This window comes from Rhinichthys klamathensis, unplaced genomic scaffold (genome assembly GCF_029890125.1).
Source record: "Rhinichthys klamathensis goyatoka isolate OS25496 unplaced genomic scaffold, OSU_Roscu_1.1 h1tg000050l_1, whole genome shotgun sequence".
Taxonomy (NCBI): domain Eukaryota; kingdom Metazoa; phylum Chordata; class Actinopteri; order Cypriniformes; family Leuciscidae; genus Rhinichthys; species Rhinichthys klamathensis.
Window position 1 is genome coordinate 1673371 of NW_026606596.1, and position 17202 is coordinate 1690572.

Sequence of the window (17202 nt, forward strand, 5' to 3'; positions counted from 1 at the left end):
TGAATTTTATGTGTGTGAAGTCCTTTCAGCATGCCATTGATAATCATTTACATTCAGGTCACATTTATTTTGTTTTATTTTATTTTATTTATTCCGTAGTCTATGATGTTTTTTCACAATACATATAGTTTTAAAGCAGCTTTACAGAAAATTATTTTTTGATATTAGGAATGTCTCTAACGCATAGCTCTAACTGCAGCTGCAGTGACGCAATATTATTGAGAAATTTCTCCTGTTCTTTGCTTATACTGCCACCCTCTGACCAACAGAGGATTTTACTGGTTGCTGGATCTAGTGGTTTTTATCTATTCATCGCCTCCTCTCTTCCCTTCTCATCATGGCTTCTTCCTCGCGCCTGCTGCTTATTATTCCACGTCGGCTAAAGGAAGCTCGGCGCCTGTCGTCAGATCCGCAAGGCATTTCGGGCTACTGGAGGCTGATTCGCCCAATAATACAAACAACCCGCTGGACATAGTGGAATCGGGTGAACATGGGAAAAGCCGCTTGCTTATGAATTAACATACATTCAGCCTCAATGAATGCATGCTTTTAGAATTTCCTCACTCTTTAGGGAAGTGTCAGTAATTAATTGCGCATGAACTGGGATAAAATATTCAGCACGCGTGTCAAATAGCTAATCCTGGAATAGGAAACACAGGTAAGATAACATTTATGTATTGATCTTTATTATTTATGCAGTCATTATCGCTAAGCAGTAAAACGGACATCGAAATAGCCTTCATGTACTGCATGCATTGTTGTGAAATATGACGGCGAAAATGAATATGTGGCTGTATTTAGCGATCTCACGGTTCAAGTGTGTTTATCTGTCTTGATGCATGAAAAGCGATTTATTTTAATGAAAGGCCCTTGGGCGACAAGGACCGTCACTTTGACAGTGGATGCTTGAGTCAGCTGACTGTACCTTACACATTATGACAATGATGCGTTATGAGAAATAAAATGTTGCACGGTTGAACGAGCCATATGGTCGATGATATAAATATTGGTAGTAGAACTCTCGTGGTTTTATAGAAAATATGGATTGAAGGTATTGTTTGTTTCTCGAGGTGAATGGTGTCGTAGGTAAAATGTCACGAACCCACTGTCAACGTTCACCTGTGCCACCTGTTCGCCCAGGTTGTTGCCCAATATACTTTAGACAGCAGGCAGATTAAAGATTCGTTCACCACTAGTTTAGACGAATCGTTTTAGTTCATGTCCATGTACTAACAATTCTTTTGTTTGCATACTTGCATTCATGTTTTATAGTAGCTGGTATAGCACGAGCCAATAACATTTGAGAGCTGGCTGTAAAGGAACATTTATTTGGTTGGACGTATTGAAGAATCATTCATTGAATGAGTCGCTGTCTAGGTTTATGTCTCCCCCCCCCCCAACAACAATAATAGCCTTAGTGATAAAATGTCATTGCCAACAGTTGACAAAATAGAGATAGAATTGCTTTATTGTTTATGAGGAAAATGACTATGACACTCTTGAGTCTATTAGTAAATTTGTAAGCATGACCATTTTATTTAAGGATAAAAATATTTTTTTGTTGACTGACATGGTTGAGTCGAGTGAATGGTTTAATGACTCTTCATAACACACTTGTAGCCACCTACTGACATAATGCAGAGCTGACAACTGAACGAATAGTTTTAGTAAATAAATTCAAAATAATTAAATTCACTGGGATGGATTAAAATCCTCACCACTAGTGTAGACTTGGAATAGGCTATGTCTTGTTTTGTTTTAATGAAAGAGCCCCTTGTTACCATGCTGGTCCCTTGAGACGTATTTTTAGGAAGGTGCTTAATGAGGCAACATCACCTCAGCCTGCTAGCTTGAGTCTGTACTGTACTTGTTGTCATAGATGCAGCCTTGGTTAGATGGCATGCTGCCTCCGCAAATCCAGTGGAAAATCACAGGAAAAAAGGCCAAAGTCATTGATGTATGTTGTAGTATTATCATGGCTGTCAAATTACAGGCTTATCTGTCTTTCTATCAGATTATTTTGTAGATCCTTGAATCCATTGCAAAGTTCTCCATAAGTTCACACTGTCCATGTAGCAAGGTAGAGGAACATAATTAATTACACTAAAGGTCTGTAAAATATCTGTCCATAGCATCCACACATGCATGTCCATCAGATGAGCTGTAATTGAGAGTTTGCATGTTTGACAATAGGTTATTGACATGTCAACCAAATTGATCCCAGATGTCCTTTAATAGCATTTCTTCACTGGATCATTCAAATGTGTAAGCGAGAATTCACAGTAAGAGAGAATGTAATTCACATCAACAGGTAGCTGGTAAAGCAAGAGTCATACTGCAAGCCACAAATTGAATCGTTTTCTCTACCACAATTTCATTACGCTAAGTAAACAGTGCTTATTTTAATGTCTTCAATAAGGTCACAACATCCCACATCCCATGACAGTCCTATCCCCCCTTTCCTTAATTATAGTAAAGGAGCACTTGCACTGGCTCACCACCATCTCAACTGCTCACTGAGTGCAAATGTATTAATGCAACTTTTCCATTCCTGTGGTTTACAGATAAGACTTGAACCATTAGCTTTTTTTTCCCCTACCTAAATGTCATGCTCCAGCACTCAGGAGAATTAAATGGCTTTTATTTGAAGGCAGGCTATGATGTCTCCGCTCAGATCGGCCCTCTGAGCACCGAGGCTCACTCTCTGAGTGCCTGTCTAAAGCTGAAGCTTAGACAAACTTGCATGAGTCACATGATTGTTACATAGCTCCCTGCATTCCTATATTTTCCTCTGCCCATTGAGGAGGCTGAGCTTGGGAGCTTTATGGCTTGAGAAGTTGCTCACTCATTGCAGTGAAGCCCCTCCCGCAGGAGTGAGAGGATTGAGCTCTGAAGGAGTAACCAAAGCAAGTATCAATGGAAATATCACAGAGGTATAGAAACTCACAGGGGTTTCTAACCGGGTTAATTGGATTGAAGTGAAAGATCTAGTCCTTGAACTCCATGGCAGTTCCTTTTGTGGTAATGACTGGGTTGGGCTCTGTCAGATCTGATAAGTGCTTTTGAACAGAACATTCCTGTGTATTTACTCTTTTCCATGTTTCCACCAAATGTATGTGTGGAGTATAGGAGGCCTTGTATATTTTATAGTTAAAGGGGTATTTTACATACATTGTCATCATTTATTCAGCCTAATGTTTTTTTTACAAAAGGATGTGTCATGTAGAATGATAGCCAGCCTTGGTTACCATTCACTTTGACCTTGTGAGTTAGATTGTAATAATAATTTATTCTCTAGTGCTTGTTGTCTGAAGTGAGTTCTGGTCTACATTGTTAATTAGCAGCTGTGAATTCATGAATATATTATTCTGAAATGTCACAGACTACCTTTTTGTAATGTAATGAACAGCTCTCTCTGTTTAATCTTATCTTTTTTCCTTATCTCACTCTGTCTTTCAGCAACACTCCAGTATGGCGGAGAGTATGATGAGTAAAGCAGCCACTATGGAGATTCCTATTAACAGTAATGGGGACTCTAGGAATCTGGCAGAAGATGACAGCCTGGAACAGGTGAGTGATACATGTGATTCAGCTGCATTAGGCCACATTTTAATAGTGATTTCAATGTCAAAAAGTGGTCCAGTTTACCTGAACCCACCCTAATGATTCAGTTTTGAGTCTGATTGTTAGAGTCTGAAATCTAGCTGTCTACCAAGTTTGTTTAGTTTTGTTTCACAATATCAACCATGAGAAAAAAACCTCAAGGTAGCAGGTGATGCAAACATTGCAGTTCATCATTTTTTCAGCTTTTTCTTGGAGATTTGAAACAAGTAGTTACAAATTAAGGTTGAGTAATAGTAATATGCATTTGTTTCGTAAAAATGACTTCATTTGAAGTCTAGGATGTGTCTTCCTTGTCTTTGTGTTTCAGGAGTAACAGGCTAATGCAGCCAAGCACAAAGTGTAAATCTCCTTATTGTTCAAACCACTGTAAATAGTCGTAATGTTGTCACAAGACACACCTCTGTAAGACAACTAAACTGTGGCACTGGATCCGGGAGAAGACGTGTTGGGCAAACACAAGCGAGATATTTGCTAAGAGGTTTAATCATTCCTATAGGATCTAAAGGTTATTTGTTTTAAAAATAGGTAGGCCTATATATATTTTTGTCATTCTCATGTAAAGTCCATTTTAAAAAGCTCATCCCAGGAAGACCACTGCTGATCATGTTCACAGTTGCAATAATGGCAAAGCTAAAGGCAGATGGCACTTTGGCATAAAATTGTGTCTTTAAATAGATCGGTAGCATTAGAATGTGAAAACAGACTTTTTAAGTGTTCTTGTCTTTACCCAGAGAGAGAAAGAGTGGCATTTTCTTTTTTTAATCCCCATCCATTTGTTCACTGATGTTTAGAGTGACAAGGATCTGTTAGCAACCCACTTTATGAAGAGGGTTTATTCATTGCTCAATGAGGGCTGAAATTATGCAAAGTAGTGTAACTCAATGTATTTTTTTTTTGTCAAGCCTTTGAAGTCTGTCATTGTTGTATTAACAGGTGCTAAATCGACCCTAAAATATGGATTCCATTGTGTTTGATAGATTATTTTATCATCACTGTTTTCAAGTTTGTTTTTGTTTCACATTGTGCTTCATTTTTGGTTTGTTTTCTTTCTTTTGTCTTTTTGTTGTCATGTTCTTCCCTGATGTCTGTGCAGGCTACAAAGATTCAGTGGAGCTTAAGAGAGAAGGTAGGGAGTCCCGCAGCCCTCAGGGTGAGAACGAACACTGGGAAGGGTGTGTGTGTGTGTGTTTGCTTGCACGTGTATGTCTTTCCAGCAGAAAATGGTTTTAGTTCTCCCCATAATCTTGTCTCAATAAACGGGATGTTTTTCAAATCACATGCATTATTTTTTGGCCTCTGTCACTCCATATTAATCAGTGTTTGAGGTTAGATACAAATCCAAATTATACAGATTTTCTTTGTTTTGAAAAACATCCTGTTTTGTCCCTTTGTGGTATTAACCAATGGCTAGTGACCTTTTAGTACCTATTAACTCTACAGTATGTTCAGTGGATTTTGTATTATAATAATTCTGTTTTGTTATTTAAAGGGGCCACTGCATACAGTACAGAGCGTACTGTATACCAGGATATGTATCCCATGAGCCTGTTTATGTCCTGGCAAAAACAACGCATTCATTTGACTTTTGTTTTACAAGTGAAAAAGTACTATTCCGTATAGTACTACATAGTCATATACTTGTACATTACATATATAAGTGTCCATTATATAAATGGACTTTGTTCCTCCATCATTAAAATGTATAATAATTAGTGCTGTCAATCGATTAAAAAAAAAAAATTTAATTGCACATTTTCTTTGTAATTAATCACGATTAATCGCCCTAACATTAACATTTTTAATACATTTTTATATTGTAATAATTTCACATTCAATTGCCAAATTAATGTAGAAAGAAACAACAAAGTCAGTATATTTTAAATATTTGATCTAACAGGTAGTAAATATAGGCTACAGAAATTGAATAGTCATCAAACACTTCATAGTTTTCACTGCATAAATTATAAATTTAATATAGAAACATTTTTATTAAAGCTACAAAAGGTTTTCAGTCAAGAGCAGTGAGTGATTTTTCTCTTTTTATTTTGTTCTTTGATTTACATTAATGACAGACAGGAGCAGGCTTATTAGGCTGCTGTCACTTTAAGACCTGCTGCACATGACGTTGATCTGACATGCATCCCATTTTCATAAATCTTTACGTTCATTTAAGACTGAAGAACTCAATGCGGCATAGCACACGCCTGTACCGCACTTAGTTTGTGTCTTATTGCGCTTGAATGGTTTAAAAGCATTTACATGAATAAGAGTGATCATGTAGCTAATGTAATGCTAGCTTTATAAAAAAAGGATGCTCCGTTAATTGCATTAAATATTTTTAATGCGTTAAACTGAAAAAAATAATCAAAAGCGTTTACGCGTTAATTTTGACAACTCTAATAATGATACATTTAAATGTAACTTTCTTCTTTAACTAGTTAAAGGTACCGTATGCAACTTTTGTCCCTCTAGCGGTTAAAAAACAAAACTGCATGTATTTTGCGGAAGGACATTGTTTTGGTTGTGCTTCGGCTCTGCGTGACTGTGTGGATGAATATGGTTATCCTACTGCTCATAAAACATTAACTACTTGGCTTAAGAGATATAACCAGTTTAGATGGAAAGGATCTCAAGCTGACTAGCTGAAGATGTTACGGTAGCTTTACCCATTAATAGACACGGTACTTCCTTGAAAATAAATTCCAACACAGCTTTACAACAACATAATGAAATTACCCTTCACAATAGATAATTCTTTACAGAGCTACAATGGCAATTTATCAGTTTAATAAAATATATAGTAATAAAAACGCTATCTCCGTGTCACTTTTACAACATTTCAAATCCCTCAGTTCTGGCCATCTCCAAAAAGCCAGGCCAATGTCGATTCTTGTTTTATTACAAGCTCTGTTGCGTTCTCTTTGTAAGTAGAAGCTTCTCTGTTGGGTGTTTGTTTAAAATTGCTGATTCCCCTGAGGTTTGAGATTTACCGTGCTCCATGTCATCAGCCTTTCTTGCTTGTTGTGTCAACTAACCTATGCCACTCCCACACGAGTCGCTAGTCTGCAATTTTGCTCGAAAAGCTTCCCTCTTGGTCTAAAAGTAAGACAAAAACACCTTTTTGAAGAAGGATTGATGGTGTATTGACTATTTACAAATTATTATTATTATTTATTTATTTTTTACAAAAAAAGTTACATAGTGCACCATTAAAGAAAGTTGACTTAATATTGTGATTGTTTAACACATAAAAACAATTATTTTATCAAATCGATGCGGATTTGTTATTTATTTGTAAGAAGGCTCTTTTTTGTAGTTTATGGTCTCAGATAACATGTATGCTTTGGTGTGGCTTGTTGACCGTTTTATAGTCACTAATGGGACTTGTTTCAGATAACTGTTCAGACTGTTTCCTTCCTTGTGCTGTAATTGCCTGGTAAGCTTTGGTGTCAAATTCCTTTACTACAACAAGGAAACGCATGGATTTTTCAGAGGGTTTGTTTTCACAGGAAGTTGCATATGAATTTTTTTTATGTCTCACAGACACATGATTCTTATTAATTCTAGATCTAATGTGATTCTAACCCTAAAATGTTCCTTCTAACAATTAACAACTTTTGCCTATGTTTGTGTGTTTAGAACTTACACAAATGGCTCACTTTATGACAAAATAATTTGTAGGATCGCAAATTTGAATTCTTAAGATCTCTTCTTTTCTGTTTCCATGTCTGTAGGACTTGCAACAGGTCATGGTGTCTGGGCCCAACCTAAATGAAACCAGCATCGTATCAGGTGGTTATGGAGGTACGACGGAAGGCATTATTCCAACCAGCTCTATCAAAGGTATAAGAAACCCTGTCATTCTTTAACTCTTCACTGTTCTTCATCTTCTTCCAAAACCCAATTACTACTTCTGCAGTGAATACGTAAAATACAGTCTCACCTAGCAATATGCATATATTTAAAATCACCTGGGCAAAGAAATTCCAGTATAATTAGGCTGGCTTTAGAATCACTTTTTCTTTTCTTTTTTATTGGTGGTATTTACCATGTTTGAAATTACTTGGCTGACATTTGTACTCTCAGACGCAAACACGTATATTTTTTTGTGGAGAAGTTGTTGGAATTGTACACTATGGTTGTACAATAATTTCCTTGCTGTGTTTTCCACTCCTTTCTTTCCTATGGTGCAATCCAAATGAGAGCCAGGGCCTCTGGCATTGGCCATTGTGTGTATAGGTAGTGTGTGAGTCGTTCTTAATGGCTTTATAGTTTGACATTAACCAGAGTGAAAAAGGCCACAGGTCCTCTGGTATCCTTTAGTTTTTTTTTTAAAGTTTTTTTTAAATGGGACCTATTATGCTAAATTCACTTTTACATGGTGTTTGAACATAAATGTGTTCTGCTTGATGCTGTTCTGCAGGAATACATTTAATTACTTCTGTTTTTCGGGCTTTTATTTTCTCTCTAAGCACATTTAATATTCAACAATATTATTGATCTGCCTGCATTGACACCATTATATGAGAACTTACTGAACTGAGCTGGACGATGACACGACTGTTTTCTCCAGAGCAGCTATATATATAAATGAACTAAATGAATAACTTTTTTACAAAAAAAAAGAACCATAACTGAACTTAAGCAGGACAATGACGCTGTTTTCTTCTAGATCTGTTTGTACAGCAGAAACAAACTTTGTTGCATTATTTTTTCCTGTTATCACTGTAAAGCTGCTTTGAAACAATCTGTATTGTAAAAAGCACTATATAAATAAAGGTGACTTGACTTGAATTGGAACGGCTGCATTTTTTTTCCTCTTCTTTCTTCCACGCTTAAGCTTTTTTTTTTTTTTTTTTTACTAGTAGGAACTTTGTAATGAGGAATCTTTTGTCATTTTGTTTCGGAAATCCGTTTGAAACTTTAATCTGGCTTTAATCTTGCTGTCTTTGTCGAGGAAATATTTAGAAAAATCTGCTGCAGAATGGCTGGGTGTAAAGTATGTTTGGAAACTTTCAGAACAGTTACTGTCTGATACTCCTAGTCACACTCTGTTTCTGTGTAAATGAACACTAAAAATAAATGATCAGGCATATTGGATTTTCAAAAAACAATTATGGGTTTTTGTGAACTTTTTTGTTTGTTTATGTGAAATTTTTGTTTTTGACATAACCTTGTGTGTATTTGATAGTTAAGTGCAATACGATGAAAGAGAACTTTGTTTAATACTCTTGGGACGCGCCGTCTAACATCCAGCTTTCTGTGCGCGTACTTCGGATGTCTGCGCTCAAATAACCTATATGCCTTTATATACAGTAGTCAACATTTGAAGTGGATTGAAACCTGTCATCAAAGTTATACATGAATTTTGAACAATTCCAGTTCTTGTCTTAGGACAACTTTGATTGAACCTTTTTGATCCACTTCCAATGTTGACTACTGTATTACGATATGGCTTTAAAACACATGCAGATAATAAACTTTCACGATGATGACGAACTTCAATGTCACGTGAGCGTTACCACGATAGAGATGATAATCAATACCAAACAGATGTTATAGTTTTTTGGCTGAGTATCTGAGGCATGAGCTGTAAAGGCTCCGCCCTCTTCTGGAATGCGGGGTAGAGAGCAGCAGCTCATTTGCATTTGAAGATACATGCACGAAAACGGCATGTTTATCCTTCCACTAAAATGGGCATTTACAACATGGTATAGTAAATGATCTGTGGGGTATTTTGAGCTGAAACTTCACAGACACATTCTGGGGACAACGGAGGCCTATATTACATTTTGTAAAAAGGGGCATAATAGGTCCCCTTTAAATGAATGTCCCCTGTAATGAAAAATATATAAAAAATATTCTAACCAAAACGGACTGCTTTTGATTTGATTTTAATTTAGTTTCATGTATCTAACAAAATGACTTTGTCTGGACAGGATATGTTGTAGATCTGATTGTAAGGTGATCACCTGGGACCTTAATATCAGTGCAAATTTATTCCCTTCTGATTCAGTGAGGACCTTCTGTCTCTTTAACCCTTTCTCAGGCCCTGCAATCCATCTTAACACTGACTTTCTAGGCAACAGACACATTCCAAATGAAGGGCAAGGTCATTCATCCCTCATTCGTACCCGATCTCACTTATTTCTCTATTTCCACCTTCCCATGATGCCTTGTATTATTGTCCTTTTCTAAGCCATTTAGTCTTTTCCTAGGGCATAGGATGCTGTTCTGCAGGAATACATTTAATCACTTCTGTTTTTCTGGCTTTTGTGTTCTCTCAGATTGGAACAGGCTGCATTTGTATTTCTCTTCTTTCTTCCTGGGTTAAGGTTGCTTTTTTCTCTGGCAGGAAATTTGTAATGAGGAATCTTTTGTCATTTTGCTCCGGAAATTAGTTTTGAAACTTTAATCTGGCTTTAATCTTGCTGACTTGTCGAGGAAATGTTTAGAAAAATCTGCTGCAGAATGGCTGGGTGTAAAGTATGTTTGGTAACTTTCAAAACAGTTACTGTCTGATACTCCTAGTCACACTCTGTTTCTGTGTAAATTGACACTTGCAGTTAAAAATAAATGTTCAGGCATATTGGGGCTTAAAATAACAGTTCTGTGTTTTTGAGTGAACTGTACATTTTCTCCATCTGTTTGTCATGAGGCAGCAGATTTAACAAAACATCAGTCATGTGCTTTCCCGTGTTCATTTCATCTCGTTACATTATCACCTTCTCTCTCTCACACCCTCCATTTTTTCCCCTTTCCCATTCCTCCATCTTCCTGATCTTCCTTCACATTCACACACATATGCACTGGCATTATTCTATACACGTCACTCTCATGTGGTGCAATCCATTCCATTCCATTTTCCCAATTGCCTAAACTTCTTTTTAAACTTTTTAACATATCCACCACTCACTCCCTCTTCCCCATAACCCTTTATTCCCCCAACATCCCCTGCTATTCCTGGCCATGACCCCCTCCAGACCTGCGAATTTAGTCCAGGGATGTTAGCATTGCCCCAAGCCAGATTGCAGCCTGCTGAATAGCCAGCCAATCAGATGACGTCCCCTGTATCCCAAGTATCCCAAATGGTTCTGGATCATTTAAGTGCTCTTTGGCAACATTCCCCCCCCTATTTAGTAAAACACATTCATTTATTCTCTCATCTCATCTGTTTCACATACAGCTGATACTGTCTTTCTGTCTGTCTCTCTCTCTGTAATTAATGATGGCCACAATATCTGAAAATGTGTAAATTATTGTGGAAGTCTAGACATTTGTTCAGTGTATGTGTGTGTGTAATTGGAGACTTACTGTAAGCATTTTCTGTGTATCAGGGTCCAACATGCATCACACCAGTAGCAATTCCTCCATGACAGCAGAAGAGGCCACAAGAGGCGTTGCTGTGGAGAAATTTGACATCGTGAAGAAATGGGGCCTGAACACATACAAGGCTTGTCAATTAACTTTTTATCTTTTCTGTTTAGATGTTATGTGCTGTTAGCCACTCCAATTTTGAAGCCTTTTGTATTTATGGTTCTCTCCCTTAGTGCACCAAACAGATGATCTCTGAGAGGTTTGGCCGAGGCTCACGTACTGTGGATTTGGAGCTGGAGGCTCAGATCGAGGTTCTGCGGGAAACCAAACGGAAGTACGAGAGTGTGTTGCATTTAGCGCGAGCGCTAACCAACCACTTTTACAGCATGGTGCAGACGCAGCACGCCCTTGGAGACACATTTGCCGACCTCAGTCAGAAGTCTCCAGAACTCCGGGTGAGACGCCATGGTCATCTTAAGATTTATGACATTTGTTGTGAATGTCTCTAACATTGCTGGATGGATTGTCTAAGACTAAACAATTGAGCAGTCAACTGTCTAAACCTAGTTAAACAATTAAGCAGTCAACACTACAGACATACTTCCAAAAAAAAGGCTTTTTTTATTTTACTCTCCAGACTTTTGACATGCATATTTATTTATATATAAAAGATACATCCATGTGAAATCATTTGAAAGCATAGCAACTAAACTTATATAATAAAATGCAGGAATGTCATATTAAACAGAACTTTCAGAATTAGGGGGGTTGAGACATCAATATATAGTCATGTTTTAGCATTTTGTCATTTCTATTAGTTATTTATCTTTTTTTTTACTTCAGTTTACAACAACTTTTAGTGCTTTTTAGTGCTTTTATTTCAATTAGTTGCCAAGCCAACGTCTAATTTTCACTAAGTTTTTTATCTAAAAAAATATATTTTATGTTATTGTAGCTTCATTTCAATTAAAATGTTTTTAATAATTTTAGTTTTAGTTCAAATAACAACACTGCAATAGAGTCAAATAGTCACACTCACGATAGTGTACTGTGGTATTGTTTTTTCACACAGGATGAGTTTGGATACAATGCAGAAACACAGAAGTTGTTGTGCAAGAATGGAGAGACTCTGCTCGGTGCCATCAACTTCTTTGTGTCCAGTATCAACACACTGGTGAACAAAACGATGGAAGACACACTGATGACTATCAAGATGTATGAGAATGCCAGGTAAAAGCTTCTTCAGCAAAAAAATAAAATTCTTTAAGGTGTTTAAAGTGATTCAATTCTCTGCAATATGAAATGGCACTGGGCAGTACTTTCTGTCAGGACTTCAAGCACTTAAATTGTGTTTTAAGTTAATTAGCCTATGATGCAACTGGACGTTGAGAGGGTCAATATACGTTAGAGTTGTCTGGGTTAGTATAGAATATTACTGCACGTGCAGACGAGATGGTATTGAATAAACTCAGAGTGATACACCAAATGGCACTGACACTGGCTGGCCCTCTTACTCAGTCTTTTGATTGAAAATAAAAAAGGAAGAAGCATGTCCTCTATCAGTTATTTGCAAAAACATAGACAGAGCAGCAGCTTTTGACAGCCACAAGACCACGCAAACGTGGTGAGTGTGAGTTAGAAATCAGGAATGATGAGAGAACATTGGGCGGTATGACCAAAATTCTATTTCACGGTATGACTAATTTTATTTCACGGTAACGATATATTTCACGATATAGTTATTTATATATAGTTATTCTCGAAAAATCGACAAAAAGGGGTTTGTATAATAAATAAACCCAAATACTTTAGAAATGATAAGTACTTCACATTGTTTTCTGTTTCTCTTATTTGGTAAATTATTTATTTGGAAAACTATTTAGATAGCTAAATATACACACAACACACTCATCAACTTTTAGATGAACTGCCCCCAACTGATTGATATTAAATACAACTCATAGGTGCAATTAAACTTTAAATAAAGTGTTTCTGAATAATTTTTCAATCTCATGTTATGCTTTACTTCATCAATCAGTTTATAATATCTGAATATTTTATATTGAACTATTCTATTCATGATAAATTAGTTATTTCCTTTTAATTTTGTACTAGTTATGTTTGTTCCCCGGTACATTTCTGCCCTGTCTGCTTATACACTGCGTTTTTAAGGAGCTTGTTTTGCTCTTTTTGTGATATCTGGCAACCCGTCACCCTGCGCTTTAATCAATAGAAGTGACTAAAGGAGAGCAGCAGTTTGAAAACCGAACAGCAGCTACTGTTAGTGTTGACAAAGTAGCCTAGTTTAAATTATACACACCTTGTAACTGCGTCATTATTTGACCATAGCCTGGTGAACACCGGCCACGCTCCCTCTCAGTGCGTGTGCACGCGCGCGTCTTCTGCATCAGTAAAATGCGATGGGTTCATTTGAGTGTCAAGTTGTAATCACGTATCGAATCAAAGGAAGATTTTATCAGCTGGTTCGGTGGCCAATTGTTTGGAGTTAGAAATATATAACTCGCGAATCGCGATGCATATTTAGTAATTTTGCCTCAGATAGGCTGATTATACATTCACTTTAACAAGCAGGTTGTTCATTACCACGGGCGGCAATGTTTGCGTGTTTAAAAACTATACATAAGAGACGGAAAGATGCAGATAACTATACATTATTTAAGGTTATATTTCTATTCGTTACGATATATATGAACTGTTGTTGTCCAGCTTTCCCCGTTGCGAGCGTGCACTCCTCTAATCTGTAGCCTGGGTGCTGCACTGCTCTAGTTAACTGCTGCGCCTTTCCCCCCGAAAATATCACGTTAACAACAACAACAACAACCACCCTTTAGAAAATGTAATTCCTTTGTGGATCCTCTTGATCTGCTTTCTCCGTGTTTCTTTTTACAATTCGCTGTGTTTCAGTCTCACGCACGTTGCACGCGAGTTAACCACGCCCACTCATTTGCATGTCGCGGTATACACGGAATAAAAAACTCTGTTACGGTTGACATTTTCTACCGCGGTAACGATATATACCGTCATACCGCCCAGCCCTTACGTTTTTCGTCTTCAAACCAAACTTGGGTCTTCAGCCGACAAAGTTGAAATCCCATCTGGCTAGCGCGCTTCCCATAATGTTTACTCGTTAGGTCAGTAGGCATCTTTGTGGCTTTTCGAACACATTCAACTACATGAGCTTTTACACTATGAAAGCAATCTGATCAAATGCGTTTTCGACCAGCTCTGGAAGTGGTCGAAAGTGGACAAGCTCAAAATGTTTTAGACCCCGTTTACACCTGTATTTAGCGTCGTCCACTTGTGATCCGATCAACCAAAACACATCTTAATACCAAGTGTAAACAGGGCCTTAGTGTCAGATTTCACCATAAATAACTTTCAACTTTGGGCATCACATTGTATAAAAAGTACTAAATGTTGTATGTGCCATTTTTTTTAATGATTTTTCTCTGATGTCCTGTAGGCTAGAGTTTGATGCGTACAGAGCAGATCTAGAGGAGTTGAACTTGGGCCCGCGGGATGCTGTTACCATGGCTCGTATCGAGGCTGCTCAGCAGCAGTACCAGATCCAGAAGGACAAATATGAACGTCTTCGCAATGATGTCACCATCAAGCTCAAGTTCCTGGAAGAAAATAAGGTACGTGACCGCCCACATAACTTCCTCTTTAAGTCACTTAAAGGGATAGTTCACCCAAAAATGAAAATGAACCCATGATTTACTTTACTCAACCTCAAGCCATCCTAGATGTATATGACTTTCTTCTTTCAGATGAATACAATCGGAGATTTATTAAAAAATGTCCTGGCTCTTCCAAGCTTTATAATGGCAGTGAATGGGTGTTGATATTTTGAAGCCCAAAAAAGTGCATCCATCCATCATAAAGGTACACCACACGGCTCCGGGGGCTAATAAAGGCCTTCTGAAGAGAAGCGATGTGTTTGTGTTAGAAAAATATCCATATTTAAAACTTTACAAACTAAAAGCTTCCGGGAGACAGCCTACACAAGTCGACTTAAGCTAAAAGAGTAACGCCTGACGCGATGAATGATGTCGGATGTAGGAGTAGCGTAAGCTTTGACTCCTCTCACGGTTCAAACAAATAGGGCTAGGCAACAAACTCCAGCTCCTCCGACATTTCTCTTTAAAAATGTACATATTAGACTTCTAATTCGTGACCAGTGTTTTGTTTTGTTCCATCCTCTGTGCTTCCGTGTTCGTCATGCATCAGGTCAGGGGTTACTCTCTTGCCGTAAATCACGGCCATCTGTCGGAAACTAGTTATTTTTGTTTTATAAAGTTTTAAAAATGGAAATTTTTCTTACACAAACGCATCGCTTCTCTTCAGAATGCTTTTATTAACCCCCTGAGCCGTGTTGAGCACCTTTATGATGGATGAATGCACTTTTTTGGGCTTCAAAATATCAACACCCATTCACTGCTTAGAAGAGCCAGGATATTTTTAATAACAAAGTCATATACACCTAGGATGGCTTGAGGGTGAGTAAATCATGGGGTAATTTTCATTTTTTGGTGAACTATACCCTTAAGCAGCCCTTGATCTATCTGTTGTCTCTGTCTTGTCATCTAACATGGTGTGTTTGTGTATCTATCTCACAGGTAAAAGTGATGCACAAGCAACTTCTGCTGTTCCATAATGCCATCTCTGCCTACTTTGCTGGAAACCAGCAGCAGTTGGAACAGACCCTCAAGCAGTTCAACATTAAACTCAAACCACCAGGGGACGACAAACCGTCTTGGCTGGAAGAACAGTGAAAGTGCCCATTCACCCCTGATTTCCTGATATATGTCTTTAGCCAATCAGAGAAACACAGTAGGACCACAAGAGACCAGCAATCTGAGATGCTAGCAGAGACGGGGGTACAACAGAGCCTCTTTCCACTAACTCACTCTATACTTCTCTTCCTTGATTCTTCTCCTCTTATTCTTGCTCTGAGACTGTCAAGTGTCTGAATAGTCACCTCTGGTATGTAACCAGTCCCAAAGTGTCCAATCAAATGTCAAAGATATCAGTTTAAGCTTCATCCCTATAAATATCATTAAACCGACTGAAACAATCCTTCTGATATGTCAGTCAGAACAACTATTTCTTTTCAAGACTATTCTCAATATTGCTCACACTCGTCACACTCACACACACTTTCTCTTTGTCAGTGAACACATTTTCCTTTTGTTTTTCTGTGAAAAGTTTTATTTTGTCTTTACAATCTTTTTTTCTGTATTGTAGATGTGGTATTGTAGCTGATGGGGGATTCATATCATTCCTATCACAGAGCTTTCAGTGTTCAGTGTTGGTGGGTCTAACTAAAAGTGATTTTATTTGGATAAAATCCAGATATGAGTTTATCTGATATTAGTATTGCATCCTTGTATGTTTACTAGGCCATGAGAGTACTGTTGAATCAATGCTTGTCAAGTAGTCTCTCTTTGAAATACATGAAATATTACATTTAATATCTTAAAATGAGATGCTCATTTTAAGCTTTTTAGCCTCAAATTAATAATTCTTTGACACATGTTATGGATTGAATTTCAGCAGATGTGGGTGCAGTTTCCTGCACATTTTAACAAAGTCCAGAATGGAAGATGAATCTAAATATCACTGTCTCTTGTCAATATTGTTACATTTGCTTTACAGCTTTGAATAGTTGAAACATGATTGTTTTCTTGAAGGGAGAGGAGTGTCATTTTTATTTTGACAATTATAGTTTATTGTAGTATTATGTACCAATGCATAATACTGTATAATGTTTGTAGGTTTGTTAAAATCATTTTAAGTTAATAATCAGCAGTTAATTAAGGAAGCGTATGTATGAATTGTATATGATTGATTTAACATGGGCCAGTGATTAATGCCCACTATTATCTGCCTCTTTATCTAATGAAATGTGCACTAGAGTTTATGTACTGAGTTGTGTTCTGTTAGCATCAGCAAAGCCCTAATATTCTCCTATTATGCATTCAAATGCCACCTTAGAAATGGGTTCTGATGCACCCTGTTTAATGCCTTTATTTGCCTTTTTTTAGCAAAACAAAATATTTTTTCCCCCAATGAAAGATTTATATACTGATTAATATCATAGTTGCATTTTTTGCTTTATGTCATAGTACTACTAATATATTATTTCTTTAGCCCTCAATGTTCACAGGAAATGTAGTACAAAATCAAATATATTTAAAAAAAAAAAAAAATTGCTTTTTTTATTTGTATGTTTTTTTA

General features: G+C 37.2%; 1 protein-coding gene across 11 annotated transcripts; it reads left to right on the top strand.

Moving 5' to 3' along the window:
• Positions 1-401: 401 nt before the first annotated feature.
• Positions 402-16055, top strand: arfip2b (ADP-ribosylation factor interacting protein 2b). Of its 11 annotated transcripts, none has more exons than XM_056247736.1 (10): positions 402-658; positions 3460-3570; positions 4718-4774; positions 7359-7467; positions 9674-9736; positions 10962-11077; positions 11175-11396; positions 12014-12171; positions 14426-14600; positions 15582-16055. In XM_056247736.1, exons 2-10 carry the CDS (start codon positions 3472-3474, stop codon positions 15735-15737), a joined length of 1155 nt encoding a protein of 384 aa, XP_056103711.1. In that variant the 5' UTR covers positions 402-658; positions 3460-3471; the 3' UTR covers positions 15738-16055. The 11 variants fall into 11 exon arrangements, with proteins under 11 accessions (XP_056103711.1, XP_056103717.1, XP_056103712.1 ...); XM_056247737.1 differs by lacking the exon at positions 402-658 and adding an exon at positions 2834-2933; XM_056247734.1 differs by lacking the exon at positions 402-658 and adding an exon at positions 2997-3021.
• The last annotated feature ends 1147 nt before the right edge of the window (positions 16056-17202 follow it).